Raw genomic sequence first — 27,436 nt, forward strand, 5'->3', positions numbered from 1 at the left:
ATGGCCATCGCGCACATCGCCACCGAGTACGTCTTCTCCGACTTCTTGCTGAAGGAGCCGCCGGAGACGCGCTACAAGGGGCTGCGGCTGGAGCTGGCGCTGGACAAGATCGTCACCTGCATCGCCGTGGGGCTGCCGCTGCTCCTCATCTCCCTCGCCTTCGCCCAGGAGGTCTCCATCGGTAACCGGCCTCCCCGGCAGCCCCCCCCCCCCGCCCCGGCGGACAAAGGGCTCGGCGGGGCGGGGGGCGGCGGAGCGGCGCGGAGCTCCGGGGCGGGGGGCAGCGCTCCGCGGGGGCTCGGCTGGCAGCTGCCGGGGGTGGGGGGGTTCCGCTCGGGGGCGGGGGACGAGGCGCCTTCGGGCCGTGGGCAGCGCGCAGGAGGGGGGCAGCTCTCCCGGAGAGCATCCCTGGCGGCGGGCGGTGCCTCCCCCCGGCCTTGCCCAGGTACGCTGGGCATCCCGGCTGGCCTTCCCCGCTCTTCCCCATGCCCTCCTCCTCCTCGGGGCATTCCCTGACCCCTGCCATCCTCTAACACCTCCTGAGCGAGAGCCCTGTCAGCTCAGCTGCTGCATCTTCTCCCGTGGGTATGATTTGGAGAGCGATGGAGCCACGCCGCTCTTTGTTTCCCGGTGCTGCTCAGCCTTGAGCCTGAGCTGTGCCTTGAAAACCGCCCGGCTGCTGCGGTTCCTGGCGCTTGGAGTATTTTGCAGTAAGATCTCGCTGTCATTCAGCAGCTGTCAGGGGTAGGTGCCAAGGAAAAGGGGTCTCAGACCTCTGCGCTGGGACTGCCGTGGCTGGGTTGTACATCGAGGCTGGTCACCTGCTCCTGGGGCGTGAGGCTCCCCAAAGCTGTCCCCTGCTCGCCTGCGCTTCTGCGACCATTCCAGTTCAGCTTCTGCTGTGACTCGGTAGATGAAGCTATGCTTTACAAGAGAAGGGCCAAGTTTCCTAATTATTTTGCTATCTTTTTTTTTTCCCATTCTCAAGTTACAGAAGTGCCTGTGCAGCAGCCTGGCAGCCGGCCCTTTTCAGAGTCTGAAATGATGAGGAGACTTTTAAATCCAAATGACACAGACTTGTAACTTGGGGGCTCACTTGTAAAATCTATTTGCTTGTAAGAATTGCTCTGCATTTAAGTAGCACTATATGAATGAAGATTTTAAAGGTGAATAAGCAGTACTGACCATTTTGAGACAGGGGTGAATCCACCCTTTCAGAAATAGTCTGATTTATTGCATGTACCTGTTTATTGGCATTCAGTGTTGTATACCTGAGATACATCATCTGTAGGTTTGAGTCAAACAAATGTCAAGAGAGTGGAAGCTGGCATAGGACTGTGAATTAGCGGTGAATCTGTGCAAAAACATCATGAATAGCATTAATCAGATACCAGACTGCTTAAGAGATAAGATGCCCCAGACTGCTGTATTTACATCTAGCTACACACCTATTGTGATAGATGTGGGTTTGCCCCAAAGCACTGTGGCCTGCAATAACCACCCAGAGGAGTCAAGGACAACCAGGCTGGGAATGCCGAGACCAGATCCGAGCCCTGTGGCAGCTGTGGTCAACCAGAGACTGGACAGATACAGCAGTATGCCTGTAATCTATCCTGCCGCTCTTAGTTTTAGATCTGCTACTGATATGTGCACATTTCTTCCTCTTAAAGCAAAGAAAAGGAGGGCTTGCATTTCCATATACTAGCTCATATATGGGCCCCTTAGTTCTTCTTCCTTCTGCTTCTCTGAAAGCTCCGGATCCAGTTTGAAACTGCCTGTGTATCAGGGTCTCTTTTATGAGCTCTGCAGAAGTATTTCTTTCATTTTCCTTCCTTAGGTAAAGCTCCATCATGCAGCTGAATTGCAGAATTTGGTAAAGTGTGCCTTCCTTTTGGTTGAGTTAAGTTCTCATCTTTGCTAATCAAACATTTGGGCCTCAGCACATGCTGTATGTAACATATTTCAGTATTAAACTAATTCAGATTAAATCTGTGACTGCAGTAGATTCATAAAGCAAGAATCGAAATGTTGCTACATCTTGCATGGGCTTTATTTTGCTTATAATCCTGAGAACCTGTTAGAAGAAAACATGGCGTTTAAAACAGAGCTCTTCTATTTGAAAAATAAATATGAAAATAAGTATGAGAAATATGCTAGGCCCCTGGCGTGAATGAAACAGCACCACGTGGTTTCCATACAGAAAGTGATAGTATATCAGCTGTGCTGCTATTACGGCTGTCACCTATTTCCCGCACAGTCCTTGCAGCTTAGCAGGCTGGCTGCTCATGGGAGATCCCAAAGCTGTTTCCATTAAGGCTTTTTGGGGGATAGAGAGGGTCTTGGGGGCTGGATATGCCCGGTTCTGTGAGCACTAGTGTTCAGCCAACAATAAAATAGAAAGCAAGTATTGGTTTCAAATGCTTCCTGTTATAATTGTGCTCTGAAACAGCTCAGTAGTGCTAAACTGAGAGAAAATCGTAGGGTCCATTTTAGGTCTGAAGAAGAGCAACTCAGAATCAGAAGTGGTTGTGAAAGCAGTACGTGAGTCACAGCATGGAAATATCTTTGCCTCTGGGTAAAAAAATTGAACAGCGTTTCCAAAAATGAATGCTGAGATCCTATTTCTGTTGGGATAATTGCATTCTTCCCACCTAAAATTCTCGTGGCACCTCGAGCTGTCACCTTCCCTCCCCGCTCTGCTTTGCTGTTTCATTGCAGTGCGGTGTCAGATAACTGCAATTTGCCTCCTACATGCGGCTGCTGTTAATTGTGCAAAACGATGAAGATGTTTACGAAGGCCGCGGAGGTTTTCTGAAGCCGCCAAGTAACTTTTAGTTTTGATAGAAGTTTCAGGAAATAAATGAGATTCCAGTTGGGTATCACAGAGGATTTCTCTGCCAGAGGCAAGGAAAACCCAGCTGCCGCGCTCAGCCAGCGAGCACTGCCGAAACTCCCGGGGTTAATGCCTGCACCACACTTCAGCATCCTTCAGGGGCAGGAGGAGAACTAATCTAAGTTTATTCTTGGTTATATGTTAGAAACCCATGGTCAGCTGCAGGTTTGTGATGATTTCAGGCTGGTTCTGGTAGTGCTTAGCTGTGATTGAGCTGTTCCCTGCCAGCCCTGGGAAGCTTTGCTGCTTGAAATCCTGCACCTGTTACCTCTTTACAGCTAGGCCTTGTTTTCTGTACTTTTCTATAATTTTTTATAATTTTCATAATTTTATACTAGGAAGTTGAAAATGGGAATAACAATAGGATTATGAGGATTTGGACAGTGTTGTGTATGCTTATATTACTTATGTTATGGCCTCATATTATTTCCTGATATTATTTAGCAGTTCTTAGGGTAAATATACTACAGGTGGTCAGGTAGTACAGTAACAGAAACCATATAAATATGGCTAAATCACCCATCCCTCTTAGAAAAGGGGAAAAAAAAAAGATAAGGGCATCCTCAGCAACATACAAGCCACAGAACCAGTAGAAATTTATCTATCTATCTGTGTCGTTTTTCCATGACCATGTTTTTAATAAGAGTAGCTTTGAGCCAAGATTGAGATTCCAGTTTTTAAACTCTGTGTGTATATATTATGATATGCTTTCTTATTGTAAACAACTTAGCTGAAAACATAGATATTTATTACCAAGGCACTGCTTATTGCAGGATACTGCAGCCCTAAGCAGGTACAGACAGTTGAGCAGAGACGAAATCGAAACAAGCTGCTTAATTTTGGCAGAGGCTTGTTTCCAAGTTAGTTCTGGGAAAAATATCAGCGGCTGCCTTGGGTTGCAGCTGAAAGAAAAGCAGATGTGAGAGCTGTCCAGTCGACATCAAATACTTGCATCTTTTCCCGTAGGAAGGGAATTGGGAATTGCTCGTATGTGCTTAAGCCCAGCAGCTGCTTGTCACCCAATGGTGTCGCCTGACCTTCTCTGTACTGCAGGCTTTCGGGCACCGCTGTGCAGCGGGCAGCGCGTGCCGCCTGCCTTCACTGCGGCTTCGCGTGGGAGGTGATGGCTGGGAAGGGAGACGAGGAGGGAGGGAGAGAGCTGGAGAGGGGAGAAGAAGGGAATCTTGTGGTGGCCACCAATAGTCCTTACTACAGGTTCAGTTTGGGCGTTGGTTGTGTATGGCTCAGACATTGCTAGTGTAGAATCATAGAGTGACGGAATGGTTTGGGTTGGAAGGGACCTTTAAAGATCATCTGATTCCAACCCCCTTCCATGGGCAGGGACGCCTTCCACTAGATCAGGTTGCTCAAAGCCCCTTCCAACCTGGCCTTGAACACTTCCAGGGATGGGGCATCCACAACTGCTCTGGGCAACCTGTTCCAGTGCCTCACCACCCTCAAAGTAAAGAACTTCTTCCTAATATCTAATCTAAATCTAACCTCTTTCAGCTTAAAACCATTACCCTTTGCCCTATCACTACACTCCCTGATAAAGATGAATGAATGAATCCTCATGTTTTAGCATCTCTGTTTATCTTCCGATATTACAAATCACCTTGGAAACCTTCCCAGGACCCAGAAACCATCATGTGTTAAGTAAAGACACTTGGATATAAAGAAACTTGGGTATAATCAGCGTCAAGATCTGGGTAGTGCTATGGGCTTGTCAGTTGTGGCAGGATGGTGGGTTAGGAAGTGCCTGGCCATGGACCAACCCAGAGCATCTACTTGAATCTGTCAAAATGAAGATTTGCTGCACTAAAAAAGTCTTATTCCCCTCTGATGCTCTCTGATGCATCTTACCTCCTTGCTGGAGGGTGCACAAAGAGGGAGAAGTGGAGTCTTGCCCTGTGCTCTGCCCACCACGGGGTTATTGTCCTCATTGACCACTTTGGGCTTTCCCAGTGGTGACAATGCTTGCTTGCCCTGCTCAATTTCCACCTAATTTCTGGGAGGGCTTTTTCCCCAGCTTGTTTGTTTTATTTCCCACCCCCCCAAGTTGCCTGTGGGATTTGAGGTGCTTTGGCCAGCAGAAAACACAGGGTGAAGGGTGTTCGTGGGGAGCTCTGGGTGCCGCATCCCAGAAGTTTCTGTGGGTGCCACCGGGGCAGCAGTACCCACCTGCAGCATCCCTGATGTACGTCCAGCTGGGCCCCTATCTCTCTGTGCAGGTTAATCACGTTTCTCAGTCATGAGAATCAAACATATAGAAAGGGAAAGAAAAGCAATTGTGAGACGAATTCGTAACAAATATACCAAGAAATAGTTTTAACTCTTGGATTAGGCTCCTTTCCTCTCCTGCTACCCTGTTGCTGGCCCTCCCTTGCTCACAAGTTGCTGGGGAGGCTTTTGGGACATAATCCTATCTTGTGACTTCCGTAAGGACTGGGGGCTAAAGTTAAGTTGGGTGTAACTAGGCCAAAGACTATTACTATGGCAGCTGCTGGCTGAGAGCTTGAAAAACATCTCCAAGTGCTGCTGAAGCAGGCTGTATGCTAATAGTTGCCGTTTGCCCATCTTGCATTTAGTTCAGCAGGGTGCTCTGAAACCCAGGGCATTAATGACAGGACTGAGTTAAGAAGTGTGCGGTAGCATCAGTCTGGAGCAGCCAGACAGCCTGTGACCTTCAAAGCATCTTTCGGTAGAGGGGCAGAGCCCAGACCCCAGCAGCGTACGCTGCGCTGCCCTTTGGCATATAAGGAGTGGTCACTAAATAGCAGAAGTTACCAGCATCAGGACCAGGTCCGCCTGGGGAGCCAGGACAAACTTGTAAAAACATTTACTTTCATTTCAAGTCTAAATTGTCTTTGGGTGAACATCTTCAGCTGTTGGTGAGGAGATTTTTTTCTGTTTAACTTCCGCAGAGCCAGGTTTACATTTCCTACGGAAATGATGGTAAGCTGCTTTTGGTGCCAGAATTAATTTAAAAACCATCGTGGCCCTCTGGTGTTGCCTTATATTTGGGCTACCACCAACGTTTGCAGTGGAGCCAGATGGTCCTTGCCACTGTTTCGAGGTGTTTCTCCTTCAGGTAAAAGGAAACTTTTTTTTTGTTTTCCTTAAGTCTCACTGGTGGGAATTTCATTCGTAAGTTTTTTCCCATGAATCAAAAAACCTATTGCTCTGAAGGCAATGCTTGATAAACACCCAGCTCTTTTCCACTGCATGATTTTGAGACTTCTCTGAGGGATGACTGGCAGCCCTGTGGAGAGGGAAAGATACTTGCTGGCTCCTCTGACCCACTCCACTTAAACATTGCATCGCCTGAGCTTTACGTTCTGCTAATACTCCGTTGCCAAAGTAAACCTCAGGGAACAGGTTCTTTTCTCGCGTGCACCCATTTGTGTCTCTCCATACTTCCTTCTTAAACGTAGTGTTTATTCTGTTTCACCCAACCTCCCACTTTGGTCCGTGAGAAGCATCTATAAATCTAATAAAATCATTCCCTCTGGCCCCCTCTTAATACATGTGTGTACACCCACACATACAGTTGTTTCTTCTTTGGCATGCATTGGGACATCTTTTTTCATATTTTAAAATATTTTTTAATGCTGGGGTGGAGGATGTGCATTGGATGGTGCCTGGCAGTCTGTACATTGTGTATGTGTGCCTTGATTTTCTTGTTTGTGGGTTTTTCTTTAGTGGCTGCTAACGTGGGTAATTCTTGCTAGATAAAATCAGGTGTTTGGGTCTTGTGGCTAGTTCATTTTGCCTTGTGGAAAATTATAGTAGTAATTAATGGCTAGGTTTTATCCAAGCTTAAGCAAATCTTTTTCCAGTCATTGCAGTGTATTAGAAACCAAATAATTACTTACTGAAGGTTTAATCCTGTCAACTACAACCACCTGATCCTGGTTCAGGAAAAATAGTTGAGCATATGATTAACATGGATTCTTGGAAGCACTCTCTGTTAGTTGTAGTTTCTTAATTAGATGTTTAAGTCAGAAGAGGGGGTGTTGAGCCATGGGGGAAGAAACCAGTCCAGCTTGCTGGGTTTATGCTCTCTCTGGTAAGGCATGCAGCCAGAGGATGCTGAGCCCTCTGCACGTCCCGCCTTGCACCTGAGCAAAGCAGCTGGGTACTGCACAGGGACTCTCTCCTTCAGGTCTGAGATTTTCCTTGGGATTCTGGGAGTTTCTTTCTGTAAGTAGGTTTCTTTTTCGAAAAGCATCTACCGGGGCATTAGGGTGGGAATCACAGAAGTGACTTGTATCCTGCTCATTTAGCACCGATACCAACATTTCCACCTCCGTTTGGGCAAAAGGAGCCGGAGTAGGCCCACTGCTTGCATCTCAACTCTGAGAAGTCCCAGCTAGGATTGGGGCATCTTCTTTTAAACACCTGATGACAGATCCTTTCCCAAATGAGCTTGCAAGACTTAGGCAAAGTGGATGAAAAGGTGCTACCAGGGCACAGGGTCTCCACCTGTAGGCAGCCCCATGCCAGTTTCTACAGTGCTGTATAGGAGCTACAGAGGAGCTGGTTGCAGCAGAAAAGGATGCTCCTGGTACAGACACGGGGGAGAGAGCTGGGGGCTTGTTGGCAGAGCGCACGTGAAGACGTGCCGCAGCTGGGTGAGGCGACAGCTCGGCCTTGCTGCTTGCTGGCTGCAGTAACTCGGGCTCGTACTCTGCGCTCAGTTGCATGCCTGCAAGTAATTCTGCAGTTGGTGACCAGCTCCGTCTGATAATCTTAGTGTGCATCGTACATGGCTGCACATCTGTTGCTGCCTTAAGTTTCTGCAGCTCTTTTGGGTGGGCTCTCTTTAGGGCAGCCATAGTAAGTGGCATTTTTTTATCCTCACTTGTTTCCGAAAGCGTAAGTCAAATCCCTATCATTCCCTCTCCAAAGTTGATTTAATACCAGGGAATGATTTTTAAAAAAAAAAAAAAAAAAAGTGTGTTGCCAAGTATAATGATAACTTGGCCAAAGCCTGTTGTGGCAACTGCTTAATGAATGCAGTCATTTATTATTCCTCATCCTTCTCGCTGTATATTTTATCTCCCTGTTGTTGTTATGGGCTTGGCTGCTGCTTTTCTTTTTCCCCTTCTATTACTTGTGGGAGCAAAGGATGGGGAATGGCTTCAAGTCACCAAGCCGGGAGGCTGTTCCTTTGATAGCAGAGGACTATTAGCCTTTCATAAACTAGACCTGCGTGTGCATGTGTGCACAGTGCGTCTGTGGAAGGCATTTGGCCCTTTGCCTAATTTTTCCTTTAATAAAACCCATAGATTTTCTTTTTCACTTCTTCCAGAATAGCCCAACATAAAGTAAATTATCTGTATAGATTTATTGCTGTTAGTCCTTTGGAGGGAAGAAGGAAGGAAAAAAAAGATGGAAAACTGTGACCATTTTCAGATACATTTAATAATCTGTGTTCTGTGTAGATTATGCACAAAAGCAACCTCTCCGTTTAAGCCTTAACATTACCATGGTTAGTGCAAAGTTGTAATTTACATTAACAAGTGTTTACAGCCAAGACTGCAATAAGTTAATTAAAAACCAGTGCAATAACTGGAGTGTCCCCAGCTTCTGCTTGATATCAAGCTCTATCTGCTTGGCTCCCAAGTCAAGTTGCCAAAGGTTTCCAACGTCCCTGCTGAAACCCTGGCGATCAGGTTCACTGCTGTGCTGCACCACGGGCATTGCTGTAGCTATTCTGGTATGAAGTTGTGCACATAACTCTTTGGAGAAGGAGGCTGGCTGCCTTTTTCCTCACTAATTTTGGAGAAGGAGGCTGGCTGCCTTTTTCCTCACTAATTTTGGAGAAGGAGGCTGGCTGCCTTTTTCCTCACTAATTTTGGAGAAGGAGGCTGGCTGCCTTTTTCCTCACCAACTTAAACACTCCATCACTTTTAGCGGTTTCCCACCCGTTAACGAGAATGAGCACATGGAATGCGTTTCTTGTTGCAGATACACAGACATGAATAGGACAAAGCATCTTTCTGAACCCTCCTATTGCTCGCCCTGTGAAAGGGTCACTTGTTTGCTGCTTCACACCGGGCACAGCCAGCAGCAGGAGGTTCGCTAAGTGATGAGAGGGGAGTATAAATGGCCCCTATCCAGTGGAGAACAGACACTCCAAGTGCCTGCTCTTTTTTCTTTTTTTCCTTCTTTTTTTTTTTTTCTGCAGTGTATTATTTCTTGAGCTTCTGCAGCTAATGGAAATTCTCTGGAAAGCAGAAACCCCCGAAGCTCTGGGAGAGTGCAAGTGCTTGTCTGGTGCCAACTTTGCTGAATCACATGAGCTCTGGTCTGATAAACAGTAATTTGTTTTCCATAAGGGAGGCTTGTGATGGGTCAAACCATGTCCTTATGATACTACAGTCTTAGAAATAATTTTAATAGTGGCTGGTAAGGAAAGGCTTTTATTCATAATGCTCCTTGACTATGCTACATTGTAAAAAGGCTATACAAGTTACAGGGCAACTGCAGTCAGCTCCTGTTACAAAAGAAATTCTTAGCATAAGAAAAGCTAAATGAGCAAAAAGGCACAAATGATACAGTCTTATACAAAATACTTCTTCCCTATAAAGCACACAATGATGCCATGAGCGCTAATTTTGATGAATATATTAATATATCTGAATATATTAAGAAAAAAAAAGTAACAGTATTTCCTCCTCTGCTCTTTTGATATTGGTGTTGTGTTGGAGGAAGCGTTGGAGGTTGAGGCATCTCCACTTTGTGTAATCGTTTGGTGAAACAGCTATCCTGTTTCAACATTTAGGAAAGCCTGCTGGGAACATGTGGGTTTTTTGCTTTTACTATGAAAGCTTCAGAAAGAAAAATCAAAACCCTTCATCCTGGTTTACTAGCTGTCATCCAAGGAGCCACTGATACTCCACATCTAATAACCACTCTTCCTTACTTACCTGCAGGTATGCTGCAGTAAGACTCCACTGGTGCCTGTAGCTGGTCAGAGCAGAATTTGACCCTAGGGCTGAGGCTGGCTAAATAGTTGCTCTTGCTGTCAATCAGTGCCCTGATCTTAATTTGAAGCTCCTGAGCAGCTGGAGAGGTGCTGGGAGTGACTGGGGATGATGGTGGTATGCCTGATCCTGGGCACAGCATGTCACTGTGCTGGTGAGGAGGGGTCCAGCACCCTTTGGAGGTGTCTGGAGGCCATGATTGCTCTGCCAGAAGTTACATGAGGAAATCCGTGTTTTCACATGTGTAACTTGAACCCTGCAAAACTCACGCGCAGTCTCAGAGGCAGAAGAAGTGGCAGCACCCTGGGCCAAACTTGCCCTTGCATCACTGCAAGGACTGCTGGGCTGCGGGAATGGTGTCTGAGGTCTTGTTTCAATAAACGTGTAAGTGGTAGGTTGTGCATTTGGGAGACACAGCGGCATGATGGTACGTGATGGTAGCTGTTTCCTCGGGAAACCAGCCTTATCTGACCGCACTTTGTATCTGCTGGTTCCCCTTTGGCCAACCTGAGTCAAGCTCAAGTGAGAGAGATGGGTCTTGGAGGTCATGTTTCCCCCAAAACTTAAGAAAATAGGCCTAAAAGACAGGTGCTTCTAATATACTGTCTCAACCCTTATGAGACACCAGAGAGTCCCTGTGGGAGTTTAATCCTTTGAGTGCGGTGGGAAGTCAGTGACTCACCTCCCTGCAGAGCTGCTGTGTTTCATTCAATCGCTTATCCTAATAGCTTTGGATACCATGAAATCCCGAGTGTGAGCTTTTCTTCCTAAACTTGATTTCTTTTTTTTTTTTTAATCTTCTGAGGACATGATAACTTTTGCTTTGTTTTCCCAGGTGCTCAGATAAGCTGCTTTGCACCCAGCTCCTTCTCCTGGCGACAAGCTGCGTACGTGGACTCCTACTGCTGGGCAGCTGTGCAGCAGAAGCAACCATCCCAGAACAACTTAGAAAACATTCCCCTATGGCTGCATAAAGTATGTACAGATCTCTTTCTCCTGGAAAAATTGTCCCCATGTAGAGGCCTGCCTTTACCTCACTCTTCTTGCTCCTCTTCTCTGCTGTAGTCCTTGGCTTTCTTAACTCTCTGTTTTTAGAGAGAATGTTTTCTTTCCTTTACTTCCAAAGAGTACTAGAGAAGGTATTTTCTGCTTTTAAATAAAGAGTCTGTCGTGCTATAATAACAAATATCACCAGTTATCTGGCACAAGAGTAATGTTAATGTTGCTGTGTTGCCCTGGAGCTGAACTATTTTAAAATCAGGATACAAGACACAACAACTGCCCTAATGCTTGTATCAAAAGCTTACTTTAGGAAAAGAGGATAGTAAAAACATTTCCTATTTGTGTTGTATTACCCTTGGCCAGTTTTGCATGGAGAGGAACTCACGGCAGACAGGCATTTTGGGAGAGATGAAATTCATCACTGGTACCAACAGGTTTAACCCTGTCTTCAGTATGCTCTTCCGAGCTTCCGCAGGCTGTTCCCTTGCAAACCGTGAGCTGGCTTTCACCGCTCCAGGTAAAGCATCACTATACTGAATGCACAGTAAGAGACTTATTTTATGGGTAAAAAGTGCATTAGGTACTAAGATACTTGAGCTGGCTCAAAGCGGCTAGCCAAGCTTTGGCAGGAGTTACAGACTCTGAGTAAATGCCATGCCAATGCCTGGAGCTGACTCAACTCGAGAGGCAGTGTCGCCCTGCTTGGGCACTGCTGATGCCAAAGTAAGAAATGCTGTTGGAGCTCTGCAAATTTTGGGTGTTGTGTGCTGCCTTCCCCACCCCTTTTATTACTTGCCCCAGCAAATAACCCCCCGGCACCTGGGAGCAGAGGAGAACCTGGTGCTAGAGGGAGCTCAGGTCTGGGACCTGCAGCACCTGTATTTCTGGGGTTTGCTGGTATGTCCCATACCTCAGCTTTTATTATCCAGTCAGCTAGTGGTATCTCCTCTGAAAGACTATTCAGGGCTGTCTCTGGTTCGTTTGCTGACTTAAATCACTAACTGTAAGGATTTACTACTGCCTTTTCCAGCTAGCTCCACTCATAACCTTGACCCAACGGTCTTGCATTTCATGAATATGAAAGGCAGACTTGTTGGTTTCTAGCCTGAACTCTTTCTTGCTCAGTTAGTGTTCCACTTCACTTCAGCCAGACCTTCTACAGAGGCCAATCGAAGCTGCTGGGACATCTTGCAAGGCAGGTGGCTTGTGTGGGTGGAAACTGCACCTGCAAACCTGGATATGTTGCTGCCCCTTTCTCTTGAGGGCATGAGTTCTTGTTACCCAGTTTCTTTATGTTGAATTTTATGCCATAGTCACCTGCTGACAGCTATAAGTCTCCTAGTTTGCCAGCCATGACTAATAGCTTAAGTAATCATACTTTTATGATGCAACCCATGTTAATTTGCTGACTGGTGCTGTCTCAGGAATTGATGCAGGGCCCTTCTTCCCGCAGTTCCTCCATGATAGCTCAATGGTATGTGTTGTTTCCTTATAAATACCCTACAGACTGGCTGCAAGAAGTATGTCTGAACAGTGGTGTCCGAGCTTGTAGCAGAGGCTGGATGCCTTGTCTTGACCTCCTAAATCCATGTTTAGTCACCTACCCATCCACTGAGCCGGGCACTAGGAGCTGCAGATGCTGTTTGGCGGCCAGTATTAATTAATATCCTTCTACTGGTTGTTCATCAACTTCCATGCTTAACAAGCTTCCAGGGAAGGAGCGGTGTTCCAGCTGTTAACACTGACCTTTGGTTCCCACCGTGGCGGGAACATCTGAAGGTGTTTGGCTGTTGTTTGCACCCAGGGCCAACAGCTGCTGGCTGCACTGCTGGGTGGTTTGCCATGGGGGCCCATCGCTTCTGCAGGAAAACAGGCGTACAACCTCATTGCTCTGCAGATTTTGGCTAGATAACCGTTTTTAAAGTGGGCAGCGCAGAGCCTTTGTGGGAGCACAGTGATGTTAATTAGACAAGGGAGCTTTCCTACGCTTAGGTGAGAGAAGATTTGACTCCGCAGTACAAGGGCAGCGATGCACGTACAGGGACAGCAGGGATCGTTAGGCCCAATTTCTCTTAAGACAACCCTTGAGGCTTTTTTTCTGCTTTCTGAGCAGCAGTGCATTTATTTGCAAAGCATCTCAGGTTTTTTCTAATACTCTGACTCACTTAGCATCTCGCTATATTGGCGTGCTAGAAGGCTCCATAAGAAATGCTTAAGGCAGCATTAGATTACAGGTTTGGGGGCTTGAAACTGTAGGCCCCACTTCCTGATTGAAATGGATGGATTTCCTTATGGCACGCTCCCTGTGCTCTGTCAGAAGTGCTGTCAAAGGTTTGCGTCCTAGGACAGTGCTCATCATGATAGAGAGTGGCAGTAGGACCCTGTAGCTCTTGGTGAAGAAGCCAGCTTGCAGCAGCTTGCCCCACTTTCGTTCTAGGCATCTGGTTGCTCTGAAGGATTATCAAAACCAGGTTGCGTTACAGAAAAACTGAAGCCTTCCCATTTTCCTCCTATTTCAGAGTACAAGTTTGCACTGAGATTTTGGAGGTTTTGATCAGTAAAATGTATGTTTCAATTTTGGGCAATCTCCAAAGCTTGGCCACCTTTACCTGCTGTCTTTTCTGCTCTGGGAAATCTCTCCCAATACTTGAATATATCAATTTGGAAATTTGTTTTGGAGCGGAGAGGAGGAGCGTACTGCAGCTTTCTGGGTTACCTGCCTCTCTAGTGGTCTGTGCACTCCCAGAGGGTGCCCAGGGCCTCTCTCCTTGGAGAACAGGATTTTTGAAATTTCCAGTGGTCCTGGAATAACTTTTCACACTGGATAACCCTTAGCAGAAATCAAAATGAATTGTGTACTCAAATGCACAATTAAATTCTGCAGACAGATAAATGGAAAGAAGAGACTATGGTATGTCCTGCATATATTCTTAGTTTAACGCTAAGATTTCCTCCTCTTTGTCAGTGAAGAAGCTGACAAAATGCTTATATGGTTGAGTCCTCTGACAAGACTCATCTTCAGGTTTGTCATTGATGAATCTTAGTCTAGTCGGGCTTTGCTCTTTTGTTGTCTCTGTTTTCTTCTGGCATTTTCCATTCAGAGTTAATTCCTTCAAGAGGTTTCTTGTATCTGAAGTGCCAGAACAGAGATATAGGTTTCTAAAGGTGAGTGGGAAAGAGAGACAGACAGTGTTGATGTGGGATGGAAGAGTCATGTATTTGCTCCCTCTGTGCAGGGAGTTTGCTTCTTGTCTCTAAAGATGAGTGCTCCACCTGACAACTTATTTTGATAAAACTTAGCTTGATCTTTAACTGGAATAAAAACAAGCTTTTGGCCACTGTGAGTGGGCAGTCCTTGCTGTCCAGTGGAAGAGGAGACTGCACTGCAAAGCGTTTTTAATCCGTAGTGCACAGAGAATTTTTAAAAGTTTTTAAGGTGTATCAAAACAAAGTAACTAACAGCTGGGGTAAAAAAAGTCATGTGTGGTTTGAGATTTGCTTTCAGATCTGGAGGCAGGATAATATCTCAACCTCATGGCAACCTTCAGAATGATGAGTGATTTATAGCTCACGTTTCTGCCCTGAAAACCAATGAAATATCTCCCATCGACTCAAACAGGAATAGGATTATATCCAGAGGGAGCTTAATACCTTTGCTTCTGGAAACATGTCATTGCTGTCATTAGCCTGTTTGGGGGCTGGTGCCTTTGCTTAGGCTCTTCACGATGGCATATAGAAATTTGGAACTGAAGAAGCAGACACTTCACTGTGACCTTATTTTTTAATGAGAAATATTTTCATCTCAAGTGAGTGAAAACACTTCAGTGCTTCCTTCTTTATTGAGCACTGTATGCCAATGAATTTTCTCAAGGCTGTAATTCAGACCTGTGCAGCTTAACAGCTTTGTGCTATGTACTTAAAGTTAGTGTTTGGGTGCTGTTAGGTATCATAGAAATCTGAATGCTTGCAGTCACTTTAATAATGTTTGCCCAGAAGAAATAAGACTGAAGATGCAGTAAAATTAGAAAACTGTTGTTTTCTAAATGTTGCTAAAGTGGTTCTCGTCTTCTGCCAGCCATCTTTATCCAGACCTTGGCAAGCTCTCTGTAGATTACGTCCTTGAAAATGCCTTTTGGGTCACACCACCCTTGGCAGTCATATTTTCTTAGGATGAAAAAAACATTTGAGCTTGTGAAGAAGTTTTTAAAATGCCCTTTTAACTGATTTGCTGGGTATTTGCTGGTTCATGCCATTCTGAGTATTCATCTGAATGTAGATGTTCACAAATTCTGGTAAGACAGAAGTGTTTTGGAAAATATACATTCAGTTTGTGCAGGTAATCTTCATGAGAGGAGCAAATGCAGGCACTTGAATAAATGGTCATGACTTCAGAAGAGTTCAGTGTGTTAAATAGATATGTCTAGAGTTTAGACTGCATGCATGTGGGTTATTTTTCTTCTCCATTCATAGTAGCTAGTATTGATTTAAAATTGCTCAACCTGTTCACGGTCAGTGATGTAAGAAAACAGCACCTATCTATGAAGTGTAAGCATTTCGATGTGCATAAATTATGTGCTTTGATGATAACATTTGTGGCTGCTTTTGCAAGTATAGAACGCAAGACTGAAAACAATGTGTTGTGCTGAGATGGAGGGTCAGGGCTTTGCATCGTAACACTCCTGGACATCCTATTTCCTAAGCTCTTGCTGTCCAGAAAGATCATGCTTTCTGTATTACAGGGCTTGGTGGAGTGTTGTGCCACAAGCTACCGAACAGCCGGTGTCAGATCTGGTCCTCTTTTCGTCTTTGACTGCCCTGTGGGATGTGTTACTCCTGGAGTACAGCTGTGAGATACAGAGAGGCACTAATTCTGCAGTTCCCATTTCAGTTACTTGCTGCAGAGCAGTGATGTTGACCACACGTGTCTTTAGCCCGGAGGAAGGATTCCTTCTCTGCACAGATTTCTGCTCAGATAAGGCTTGGATTTCAGTGCCTCCTCAATACTGGTTAACATGGGCTTTGGCGTTTTCTGGTGCTGAGTTGTCAGACTTAATCCCGCTCAGGTATCAGGTGCTCTTGGCTTTCAGGAGGAGTAAGGGTATAGCCTGTAATGTATGCAGTGCTCAAAGGTCTGCCAAGTGAAATGAGCTGCAGCAGTTCAAAACAAGGGGCAGTTGACCTCTTGGCTTCCTTGGGAGCTTGCTGTCCCACCCAGCGTGCCATCAGACTAAGGGACAAGCAAGGCAGGTGAACCTGCTTCCATCATCTTTAGCTTTCAGGAGCTCAGCAATACTTAGCAGAAAACATATAGGGGACTCTAGTTTGAGTCCCTGGTGCATGCACTACTAGTTTTTTTTGTCTCATGCTGAATACTAATCATACAGTATCTATGCCTAGTACTTTCCAGAAACTTGGATTAGCCTAGATGAAGCTCTGCTATTCTATTTTTGACTGGCAAACTTGTTGGGTCTTCGTCTGTCCTTTTCTCCTTGCAGCTGGGTGGAAATGAAGGCTCAGGGCATCCAGGTTGAAGCATGGTGGTGTAGCCCTCAATGCACTTTCACTAATAAAGTTCAGAAAGGAGCATTTTGCACCATAGGATATTGTATTTGTTTTAATGTACCTGTTCTAATCTGCTTTTGGAGGACATTTCTTCAGTTACGAGCAATCTCATACCATCTTAGATCCAACATTATGAACTTGCCGTTGAAAAGGAACTTGATAACTAGACAGCAAAGGAAAAAATGCGTTTTACTTTTAGGGCAATATCTTTCCCTGGCCTATCTTTGGCCGTATAATTCTTGAAGCCAGTGACACTTCCCATTTAACATAAATACTAACTATCCAAGATTGAAGTAGCATTTCCTTCTTGTGTATTCGGTGCCTTGGAAGTAAATACATAAACCATAAAAGAAAGGCGTATGGCACATACTCATCCATGTATGAATACCACAGAGTCCTCTTCTTAAAATGGGAAGTCATGACGTGTGACTGTAAAATGTAGTCAGATGAGCTGGACAATCCGAGTCTGTGGCTCTGAAACCTAGGACTCGTGCCAGATGACTTTGCATTTTCACTTCTGCCTGTTGGTTCAAGGCCTTAAATTTTAATGATTCAAAACAATTTGCTAGTTATCTAAGCCTACTGTTAACAAATAGAACAAGCGTATCTTTCATTTTTAAAAAAGCCAGAATCCGAGAAGGATGGAGTCGTGTGTCAAGTGCTGTGGAAGGGCTGACAAATACAGGCTTTTGTTTCCAAACAAAAAGAGCTGGACTAATGGTCACGCTGTTGCTCTGGTTTTGAGACCATTCAGAAAAGAGCTGCATAGTGTTTTCTCATGCTGCCATAAGCTACAGCTTTGGGAGAGATGAGAGCCTGGTGAGGCAAAGCCCAGTAAACGCGTGGCAAATGTGCCTTTGCCCCGGTGGTGTGATGCTTCTGGGCGAAGAGGCAGTGGTGAAGGAGTTGGGGAGAGGAGGAGGTGCAAGGGAAGATGGCAGAGGCTGGTCTTCATAAGACAACAGTCTGTAATGAGGCAGGGGAGATGGGTGGGATTGGAGTAGGTCTGGGGCAGAGCAACAGGGCTGATGCAGTGTGCTACACATGTGCAGAACGTGCCCACAGAGTCTTTTTCCAGGTATAAAGGAAGAGATGGGGACTGGGACAATGGAGGTTTTGGGCTGTGACTTCAGTGTGTCAACTATCTTGCCTCTTGCCGCACGTCCTGTAGGCCTCAGGGTAAAGAGATCTCAAGGATTAGTTGGACACTGCTGGTGGTGTTTCCAGTTTTGAGGGTCAGAAAGGGAATTCATAAATCCTCTGATGCCTGTAAGATTTCAGACAAGTGAATAGTAAAGCTAAGTGGTCTAAACCAATGTAAGAAGCTTTGGCCGCTCCTTACTAAATCAGATGTTTCCTTGTTTCTTTCCCCACCTGGCACCAGTGGAAGCGTGCTAAGAGGTGTATGACACGGAAGTAAGTGAAGTCAAACAGGCTTTGCAGCAATCTTGTACAAGCTGGCATTTGTTAAGGCCTATGGAAAAGGTGTTGCAGCAGCTTAGAGGAGCTTAGATAAGTTTAAGCTGTGTTCATAGATAGATAATTTCTATTTCTACATAATACAGAATTCAGAGGACTGAAAGAGCCTGGCCATGAAACCATAAAGCTTTGAGTAGACCAAGGCATCCAGGACTTTGACCTGAGAGACCCAGTGGCATTGTCCACAGAGATAAATATGAAGGGCAGATTCTTGAGCTGTTGGGTTTGAGTTGACAAGATGCCTACAAAAACACATTGGACACGGCAGAGCTTTACCTCTCAATTAGAAAGGATAGATCTGGGAAAAAAGCAGATAATCTGGGGTTATCTGCTGTGTCGAAAGAGGGAAGAGAGGAGGCAGTGAGGGTAGAGCTCTGCATAGTTTCTACAGGCTGCTGGGGGTAGGGGAAAGATCGTGTCAAGGGTGCAGTGAGTAGAGCTGAGAGCTGGGAGATGACAGCTGCTAAGGACCTGTGTGGGAGAGAATGAGCTTGCTCAGTTCAGTCAAAAGCGGTTAGCAGGCCAGAAAGAAGAGCAGCACCCATACCCGAGGGCTGTCTTGACTGCTGGCATAGGTAAGAGTTTTGGAGGGAAGAAATTCCTGATGGTGACTATAGACAATCTATTTGGTGAGCATGGTTTAGTGGTGCAGAAGATAGTATGGATTCAGTGGAAGTACTAGGTAGATTAGCAGTCCCCAGCAATTTCAGGAGATCAGAAGGAATCCCCTGGATCCCTCTGGCCTGGGAGGTCAGTCCCCTGCGGTGGAGAGGGGACAGGCTCTGCTCTGCCCACTTTAAAAATGGTTATCTAGCCAAAATCTGCAGAGCAATGAGGTTGTACGTACCTTGCAGCACACAGCCTGCACCAGGAGGTGCAGCCCTGCTGTGATATAGCAGTACGGGGGTTGATGCTCGTTCCTTGCTGGTGAGGAAGAGCTACCTCTAGTGGGACGTACAGTATAATTACAGTGAACTCTGCTTTGTTAACTAGGTTTCTGAAACAATATCTCGTTACTGGTTAGCCCATCCCTGCAGGATTTCTGTTTCAGTTTTAAAGGTGAGCCTTTCTTGAAGTTTTCTTTCTTGAAACTTATCTAGAGACTTAAGTAGCAATTTTGGCCAAGTTCAATTATGTTGCTACTAAACAGAAATGGTTGAAGTATGAATTTATAAGAAGGGTTGCAAGGGAAAGCTGACCTTTAAATACAGCATTCTCTGTTTTCTGTGGCTATTTGGTGCTTTTCATGGCTTTGTCTTACTGTGTGTCACAAATTTCTGATGTGACTCCTATGTAGGGAACACGCACATCCAGGATGATGGTTTCTATTACGATCTCCAGTTGCTGATACAGTTCCTTTAAGAAGTCAGGTTTTATTTATGTGCTAATACGTCATATGCATTCCCAGTACTAATAACATAGGATTTTGCTTTAATGGTAAGTGATATTAGAAGCAGCTTTCCTGGATAAAATGTTCAATAACATCAAATTATTTATTTTGTGCATGCAAAACTTTAATCTCTCTTGATTAATGCAAACACAAGTTAACATGTTAATATTAGGTCCAGATTCTCATCTTGTTAAATATCTACAAATGCAAGCGGAGCTGTTCCACTTGCACTGATTAATGACTTCAGTCCAAGTTTCCTCTAAAATTCTCCATTGGCTTTTTCAATGAATGTGCATGGGTGCGTGGCTGTAACATTTAAGATGCCTTAAATCTGTTTCAAATTTGTTCACCACAACTAATTTAAAATTCCATAGGAACTGATGCTGGATTTGAGTTGTGCGCTTACTATCAAAAGTTGAATGTAATGAATTAGAGATTAGCCAGATCTGCAGTACATTTTGTTAACTAACTGTTCATCTAACTAGATCTTACATCACCTCTCTGTAAGGGTAATGTTATGTATAAATGTACACCTTGAATATAATGTCACAGTAGATAGAAAATGCCTTCTTTCCAGCAGGTGGAGGGAATTGAGATGAAATCTCATGGTGAAAAACTCCTGCTCATTGATGACTAGAATAAAGATGGAAAGACTTCACGCTGTTGTATTTTATACCTGCTTCAGCCCTTTCCCTAAGCAGTGGGGACTGTGTAAGGACTGACTTCTCAGCGCTGCATTAACACCAGACCATTCTGATGCCATGTGTTGGTTTCCATTTAGGAGTTGTCCAAAAATATTTAAATACCCTTAAATATTACAACCATAGTTACATCCTTTACAGTCTCTGTATGTCAGGCACTCGGAACAGACAGGTGTCTTTGCAGGCAGATGCAGCGCTATAAATGGTCTATCCATTAACCTCCTGACAGCTAATGGAGAGCAGGAGAGATTTTCCTGGTGTTTGGAGCATTTTAGTTGCTATGAACAGTGGTGACACATTTGGGAGACAGAGTTATGTGACACTAACCTCTTCTTCCAGTCAGCCTCTCTGATAGCTGCTTTGTTGCCTTTGCGATTTGTTGTTCCCCAGGTTAATGCTGCCTCTCTCAATTTCAGCTCCAGCAGTGCAGTTCTGAATATGCAATGCAAATGTTATCAGGATCATGTTAACTTTATTCTACCTTTTTTTTTTTTTTGTGCAAGCTCTAAACAATAGCAAGGTTGGAGCTGTCTGGAAAGAGAATTTGCTTCCCTGCATATCCCCAATAATCACAAAAGTGGGTTTTACTAAAAGCATTTAAATAAAATTATAGGGAATTTAATAGACTTGTAGGGAATTTAATAGACTTATAGGGTGACTGGCTGACACTTTATATACAGGTGGAGCCTAATCTGAATTTTTTCTCCCTTTAGTTCTTCCCATACATCCTTCTGCTCGTTGCTATCCTGCTGTATCTACCATGTTTGTTCTGGCGCTTCACTGCAGCACCTCACCTTTCTTCAGACCTGAAATTTATTATGGAAGAACTTGACAAAGCCTATAACAGGGCAATCAAAGCTGCTAATAGCATCCACAGCGGAGACCCCAGGGACCCTGCTGACTTGGTTCCAGCTGTTAATGAGAACTTGACACAGAGGTAAGATGCTGGGGCTTGGCTTTCTTTGCTCTTTTCCTTAAGCTCTTAACAGATCTGACACCTGCACTCTCTTAGAAATTTATTGAAAAGGTTTGAATGGTGACTTGACAGACTTTTAAATTTGGCTAAAAAAAAAAGAAGATACCTGAAATCATTACTGTGGGCACTTGGAGCCGGAACTTATAACTTTCTTTTTTCAAATAAAACATCTGATGAGCTCTTCAGATTACTAATTACCTGAGATGTCCTGATTTCTTTAGTTGCAGGTGTTAATTAGTTTTACCTGCCATAGCGTAAGAAAACGGGGATGGCTGCAGTCCTCACCTCAATGTTCTTGACAGTTGCTTTCACGCTGTGAGCAAAGTCTGTTACTTGTCATCTCCTCTCCTTTCAGATCTAGGTCTGCAAAGCTTCTATTCAAATTAAAAAAAAACAAAACAAAAAAAAAAAAAAACAAAGACCAAAACGAGCAAAAGCCCCCTCTCTGATCAAATTGGTGCGCTGTTCTAACCAGATCCAGTTTCTGCTTCATCCTAGGTCAGGGTAACTGTTTCTCCTTGCATGTGGGGGTACGAGCAATGCAATGGGGACTTAGGTCTGTTCTTTAAAATGTGGAATTAGGTCTTGAGAAATAAAAAGCCTTCCAGTGTGCTATTACTGAACAAATGCTTGGGAAGTCTGCTTTTCCTCATGGATGTGCTTATTATATCTGGTTTGTACTGCAAAAGAACAAAAATATTTTTTTGCTGTGAGGGCAATACTTTTTTTCCATTTTCCAGTGTTTGAGCTCTTTTGTCTCTTAAGTGGCTTTTCTGTATTAGAGTGTCAATAGTCTTCACTTATGTGCTATTCTGTTGTTTTTCTATTGACTTCAATAAAACTAGCCTTGATTTACCCCAGTAAGAGCGAATCCAATCTTGTATCTATTTTAGAGTTCTAGGTTTCTTTGAAATTTGAGGTAGGTGAGTGCTGCAGCATCTGATCTGTGTGATTTGTTGGGTTTTTTTCTCTCTCTTTCAGTTTGTGGGAAATATCTGAAAGCCACTTTAAATACCCAATTGTGGAGCAATACCTGAAGACGAAGAAGAATTCCAGATGCCTAATAATTAAATACATTATCTGCCGTTTACTCACTCTAGTAATTATCTTCATTGCATGCCTCTACCTGGGCTACTACATTAGCCTCTCCTCTTTGAGTGATGAGTTTCTCTGCACTATCAAAACTGGGATCTTAAAGAATGACACAACTGTTCCAGAAGTGGTTCAGTGCAAGCTTATTGCTGTTGGTGTCTTCAAGGTACTCAGCTATATTAACCTGCTAGTCTATCTTCTAGTGATGCCGCTGGTAGTGTATGCAATGTTTGTTCCGTGGAGGTGGAATTCTAGTATTCTCAAAGTGTATGAAATCCTGCCAACTTTCGATGTCCTGAAACTCAAGTCAAAGTGTTTTGATGACTTAAGCCTTTACCTCCTCTTTCTTGATGAAAACGTGAGTGAACTTAAATCATTTAAATGCCTCAAAGTGCTGGAGAACATTGCAGTTTCTGAGAAGTTTGATGTCATGCAACTTTTGGTAAACCTTGGTACTATTAAGACAGATACCGTGGATGGGAAGCCAGGGACAGCTGTGCTGGAGAAGCCTGAAGAAACAACTACAGAAGAGCTGGAAAAAAATGCAACAGAACTACAAGGTAAGGTGACCTGCTCTTTCTCTAAAAAGAAAAAGCAAAGAAAGAAACACCACAAAAACACGACATCCACACCTATTGGTACAGAGAGATAAGGAATCCATTAAATCAAAACTTCATTCATGCAAAACAAAGCAGGTTTCATCTAGATCTGTATTCCTACCGAAAACATTTTAATATATTCTACAAGAAAATGAACCTGCTTAGACCTTGCTGTAACTTCACATATGCACCAGAAGTTTGTGGTGTTGCAAGTCAGTGGCACAGGCTAGACGCTGAAGGGTCTGTTAAGTTGGTGGTCCCTGCTGACATCTCTGCTCTAGCAGTAAGAGGCTTCAGCTGCCTGAACTTGAACTCCTTAAGACCACCTGCACAGTAGAAGAGCACTAGATTGGTCTGCAGTAGGTTGCACTTGAAGGAGGTCCAGTGAGAAAGCTCGTGATTTCAGGACATCTGTTTTTCAGAGATCAGCTCAAAAGAGTAGTTAACTGCTGCTTCTGCTTTTCATTCAGGCTTTGGCAAAAATCTTAGGTGAATGTAAAAATAAATCTGATGCTCAGAAATGCCACTGGTGGAGGAACAGAAAATGACCAAAGAAGGGAAGTGGGACTGGGGCCAGTGAACATGCTCCTGTTCCTTCTTACACAGAGAGAAAGGAAGATCAACTGTAAAGGGATTTTGCCAAAACGGTCTGAGTCGATCTGGATTGGTGCAGCTGTTCTCTGAATATTCCCACCAGTTCCCAGACGTGATCGGCTCTGAGCAATCACTGTTATATGAGATGTAGTCTTAGATTCTGTGCTAAAAAATGTGGTATATCTTAAATGTGATTCCAATTCCCTCCTCAAGTGCAGAATTAGAGAAGAGAAGCCAAATATCCAGGGAGAGGCATAAAGGGATGGAAAAGCCTTCTTCCCATTCGATGTGAGCATGACCGCAGTCGTAGCTGTCCCCACAGAAGCAGCAGGACACCAGTGCCTACATCCCCTGGATGAAGTGGTTCAGACTCCATGGACTGCCTCTTCACAAAGCCCTTCACTCATGGAAGTGAAGATGCTTTAAAACATTTAGCAGCTGACCTGAGTAGGCGAGCACAATGCTGAGGGCAAATTAAAGAACTGTTTCAAAGGCAGGAAAAAATTAAATCTACTTTCTCTTCAGAAAGCTATGCCCTGTGCTTAATAAAAAAGAAGCGGCAGCACCCGGAGGGTAACTCTTCCTCTGTGCTTTGGTCAAGCAGTTCTGGTAGGCTGAGGTTTGGAGGAGAAGTCGATTTATACAACAGGGGAATTCAGAACAAGCAAGCAGGATTATTTTCAAACTAGAAGCAGCACTTGTGACAGCCAGCTCTAGTACAGCAGTTTGGAGTAGCTCTGACAGAGAATAGTTTTCCTCTTAAATGTGACCCTTTTTGAAATGACAGGTGGGTGGGTTTTGGTAGGGGAATTCGAGAGCCCAAGGTGGACGTCTCTGCTCAAGGAGCTGAAAAAGCTAATAGAAATTCTGACTCATTTTTATCTGAAATCAGAATTTTTGAGACTGTTTTCATCTGACAAAAACACTTCAAAGACTTGTTTTCCTCCGGAGCAGAAGCTTGAAGCTCTGTTAAAATGCACTGCAGAAAGAAGCTGCCATTTCATGGCCAGCTCCGGCTGGTGCAGCCCTCTCCTTCTGCATGGTTGCAGCTGCAGACTTCACCGCCCGTCAGCAAAGCTGCGCCCGTGGCTCATCGTCTTTTCTTCTGTCACTAGTGGCATCAGCATGTTGTAATTAGTAACCGTGTTAACAGAGCAGTTGTAGATGCTGACTCTGGACCACAGGGGCAGGAGAGGCTGCAGGGCTGGGTGCCGCATCCGCACAGCCCAGGACAGCCAGCCTTGCAGCGCTGTCTTGGTGGCAGTTCCTTTGTAAACGAGAATAAGTCGAGTGGTTTGATGGCCCTTTCACTTCTAAAGGTTTACTTTCTCTTTAGTTTTGACAGACCGTGATGCAAGTGGCAGCGCGAGTCCGAGAGAAGATAAAAAACTTCGCCAAAGACTTATAGATTCTTCGTGCTGATGCTTCCCTGCTGCAGCAGGCAGGAGCTTTGTACTGCAGCAGGGCTTCTCCTCCGCCTTCGCTGCGCTCAACGCAGGGTGCTGCTCTTTGAATGCAACTGTCTCAATAGCCTGACAATTCCTCAGAGGCCAAACTGGTTTACAGACTACTTATTGTATAATCATCAGCAATCATGTACCTGAAAAAGCATGTTGTAGACTTTCATTATTTATTTAAAAAAAAAAAAAACACACAAGGAACAACAAGAACAAAAAATGTCTATCATGAGCAGCAAGTGACATGCACTGAATGCAGTCGAAGCTGGCAGCAGGAAAGAGCTAGCGCTATACCGTACAGGGATGGGGAACATAACCCTGTAGGTAACAAAAAGAGATGTCCACGTTGCATTCTGAAATGTTGCTCTGCTGGGAGCGGCCATCTCAGTTCTGGGGTTTAAGTGAGGCATCTTGGGGCTCTCTGCCCTGGAAAAGCCGGGGGTGGGGGGTGGGTGTGTTTGTTCTTTTTTTAATGAGTCTGGTTAATCTGTACCAGGTGGTGGCTGGCCACCGGTATTGGCTGTGTCTTCACAGGAAAGACAGAGGCTGCTCTGTTCAGCCTGAGATGTCTTGGTTAGCCATCTCAACGTTGATGTCTGAGATTAATTACTTGGCACTGATAGAAAAGAAACTCTGAACAGGCTTAGTATAAGGGGGTACTGTAAATGTTAGCGATTTTCAGTTTTCTATGTATTCATAAATTAATAACATCTTAACACTTTTTTTTACAAAATGTAATGATATGTAAGCTAAATGTTAGTTTAATTTCTATTTCGCAGTTGTTTTTGTCTAAGTGACTAACAAATCTGCCTTGGAGTTTGGACTGAAGATCAATGAAGTTGGTTCCATTTTTGTGATGGTTGGTAGAAGTTGTTTTGTAATGCTTGTATGTGTGGAGTTTATTTCAAGATGTTTTTAGTGTCAAACGCAATATTACTTGTGCTGTTTTCCAAGCCCTACTTGAGACGACTTTATTTGTGTTACAGTAGCACCTGAGTGCCCCAGCAGAGCCAAGCACCCAACAGCCAAAGTGAGGTAGATGTAAATACGACGAAAGGTTGTTCTCCCCACATACCCTGTGACTTAATTTTAATTAAAGATAAGATGCTGAAACGGATTGGAACAGACAAAAGAAGGGGGAGCATTTGTAAATTGGAGAACTGTCCTGGTTTGTTATTGGACTGTTTTGGAAGAGTAGCATTCAGTTTTAATGTCATCCCCCCTGCCCAGGACCTCTACCTTCAATGAACATTAAAATGACCTTTGTCTTGAATTTTAGGTACAAGGTGAGGGGGGTGGGGGTTTAAGCACCACGGCGGCAGTGTGTGTCTTTCACAAATGTTATATGCTCACTTGTTTTTCCGTATTATCCATGTAGCTGAAATGTTTTGCCCGTCACCTCTTCCAAGTTGTCTTTTTAGACAAAGTAGGACCTCTTTTATAGCTAGGCAGGCCTTCCATTTTCCGGTTCATCTGTGTCACCTGCTGTTGTGTTCTTGACTGTTGGTATTCTCCATGTGTCTGAGGATGAGGGGGAAAAAGAAGTAATCATCGGAGTTACCATCTTTGCACAGAACTGTTTATGTGCTGCAGCAGATTTCAAAGAGAGAGTGCACCTACTTGAATTTGGCAGCTGTTGTTAAAGTGCATCCCAAAGTGCTGCCATACTATACTTTGGGCTAGTATTACCAGAACTCTTCATTTATTATTTGGCTTTCAGCTAAGACAAGCCTTATTTAAAAGAAAGTCTTTAAAGCCATAGTATTATGCTACCTCTGCATAGGACAGTAGCACAGCTGCAGTCCTAATGTCTGTTGCATTACCAGCAAGAAACAGGGCTTGTGTTGGATACTGGTGGTCCACACTGCTCGATTTTACTGCAATACTTCTTCCAGCAAACCTACAACCCCTCTGACCTTTTCTAGATTGCTTCTGTCTGTCTGTGCTGATGTGTTGCTGATGGTCCTTTAGATGTGGGTAATGCAGACGCACATGGTGCTTTGTGTGTTTTGAACAAGAAGCTATAGTGCAATACCAGGATTTTGTGATGTAGATGTGTTTGAACTGTTTGATGTAAGTAGAGTTCTCAGTCTTTAAAACTCAAAGTTCCTGAAAGAAACATGTTCATGTTTCATGTTGGATATGAACCTAACTTTTTACTAATTCCCCTTTTATATTTAAAAATATGACTTGCTGCAGTGAATCTGTCGTTGTCTTCTAAAGTGTTCAATAAAATATGTATCAGTTCTTCTTGGTTATTTAAATAAAATCAATTTTGTGAACTACAGCAGCGTAAGTGACTGAAGGTTCTAGGAGCAGTCGCATGTCGCCATCTGAAAACCCGTAGTGCAGTACATATGGTCTGATGCTAAACCCTGAGCCAACTTTTTGGACAGTCATTATAATTGTATTCTTTTAATATTTGTTCTCATAAAATTGTCAGAGCAACATGAATTGGTTCAAAATCTATTTAACCTGTAAAAACTATTGAGAAAACATCAGCCCATGATAAATAGCCTATCTATTGTGTGAGCTACTATCTAAAAAATGGCCCCAGTCTCAGCACGTTTGGGCTTTTCAGCTGTATCTTGCTGTTTTAAGATGTGTTTCTGCAACTGCCCAGCTCAGTTCTACTTATATTTTAGTGGCACTGCTCCTGCTGTATTTTGCCATTTTCAAAAGGTGGGCTAAATTCCAAC

General features: G+C 44.3%; 1 protein-coding gene across 1 annotated transcript; it reads left to right on the forward strand.

Annotated features, from left to right (window-relative positions):
* Positions 1-24,702, forward strand: PANX1 (pannexin 1; the record flags this gene model as incomplete). Its single annotated transcript, XM_082337639.1, has 5 exons — positions 1-181; positions 10,721-10,860; positions 20,733-20,956; positions 21,977-22,647; positions 24,617-24,702. The coding sequence occupies 5 exons, from the start codon at positions 1-3 to the stop codon at positions 24,700-24,702; spliced, it is 1,302 nt and encodes a 433-aa protein (XP_082193765.1).
* Positions 24,703-27,436: the final 2,734 nt, after the last annotated feature.

Source organism: Platalea leucorodia, assembly GCF_965183815.1.
Source record: "Platalea leucorodia genome assembly, chromosome: 2".
Classification (NCBI taxonomy): Eukaryota; Metazoa; Chordata; class Aves; order Pelecaniformes; family Threskiornithidae; genus Platalea; species Platalea leucorodia.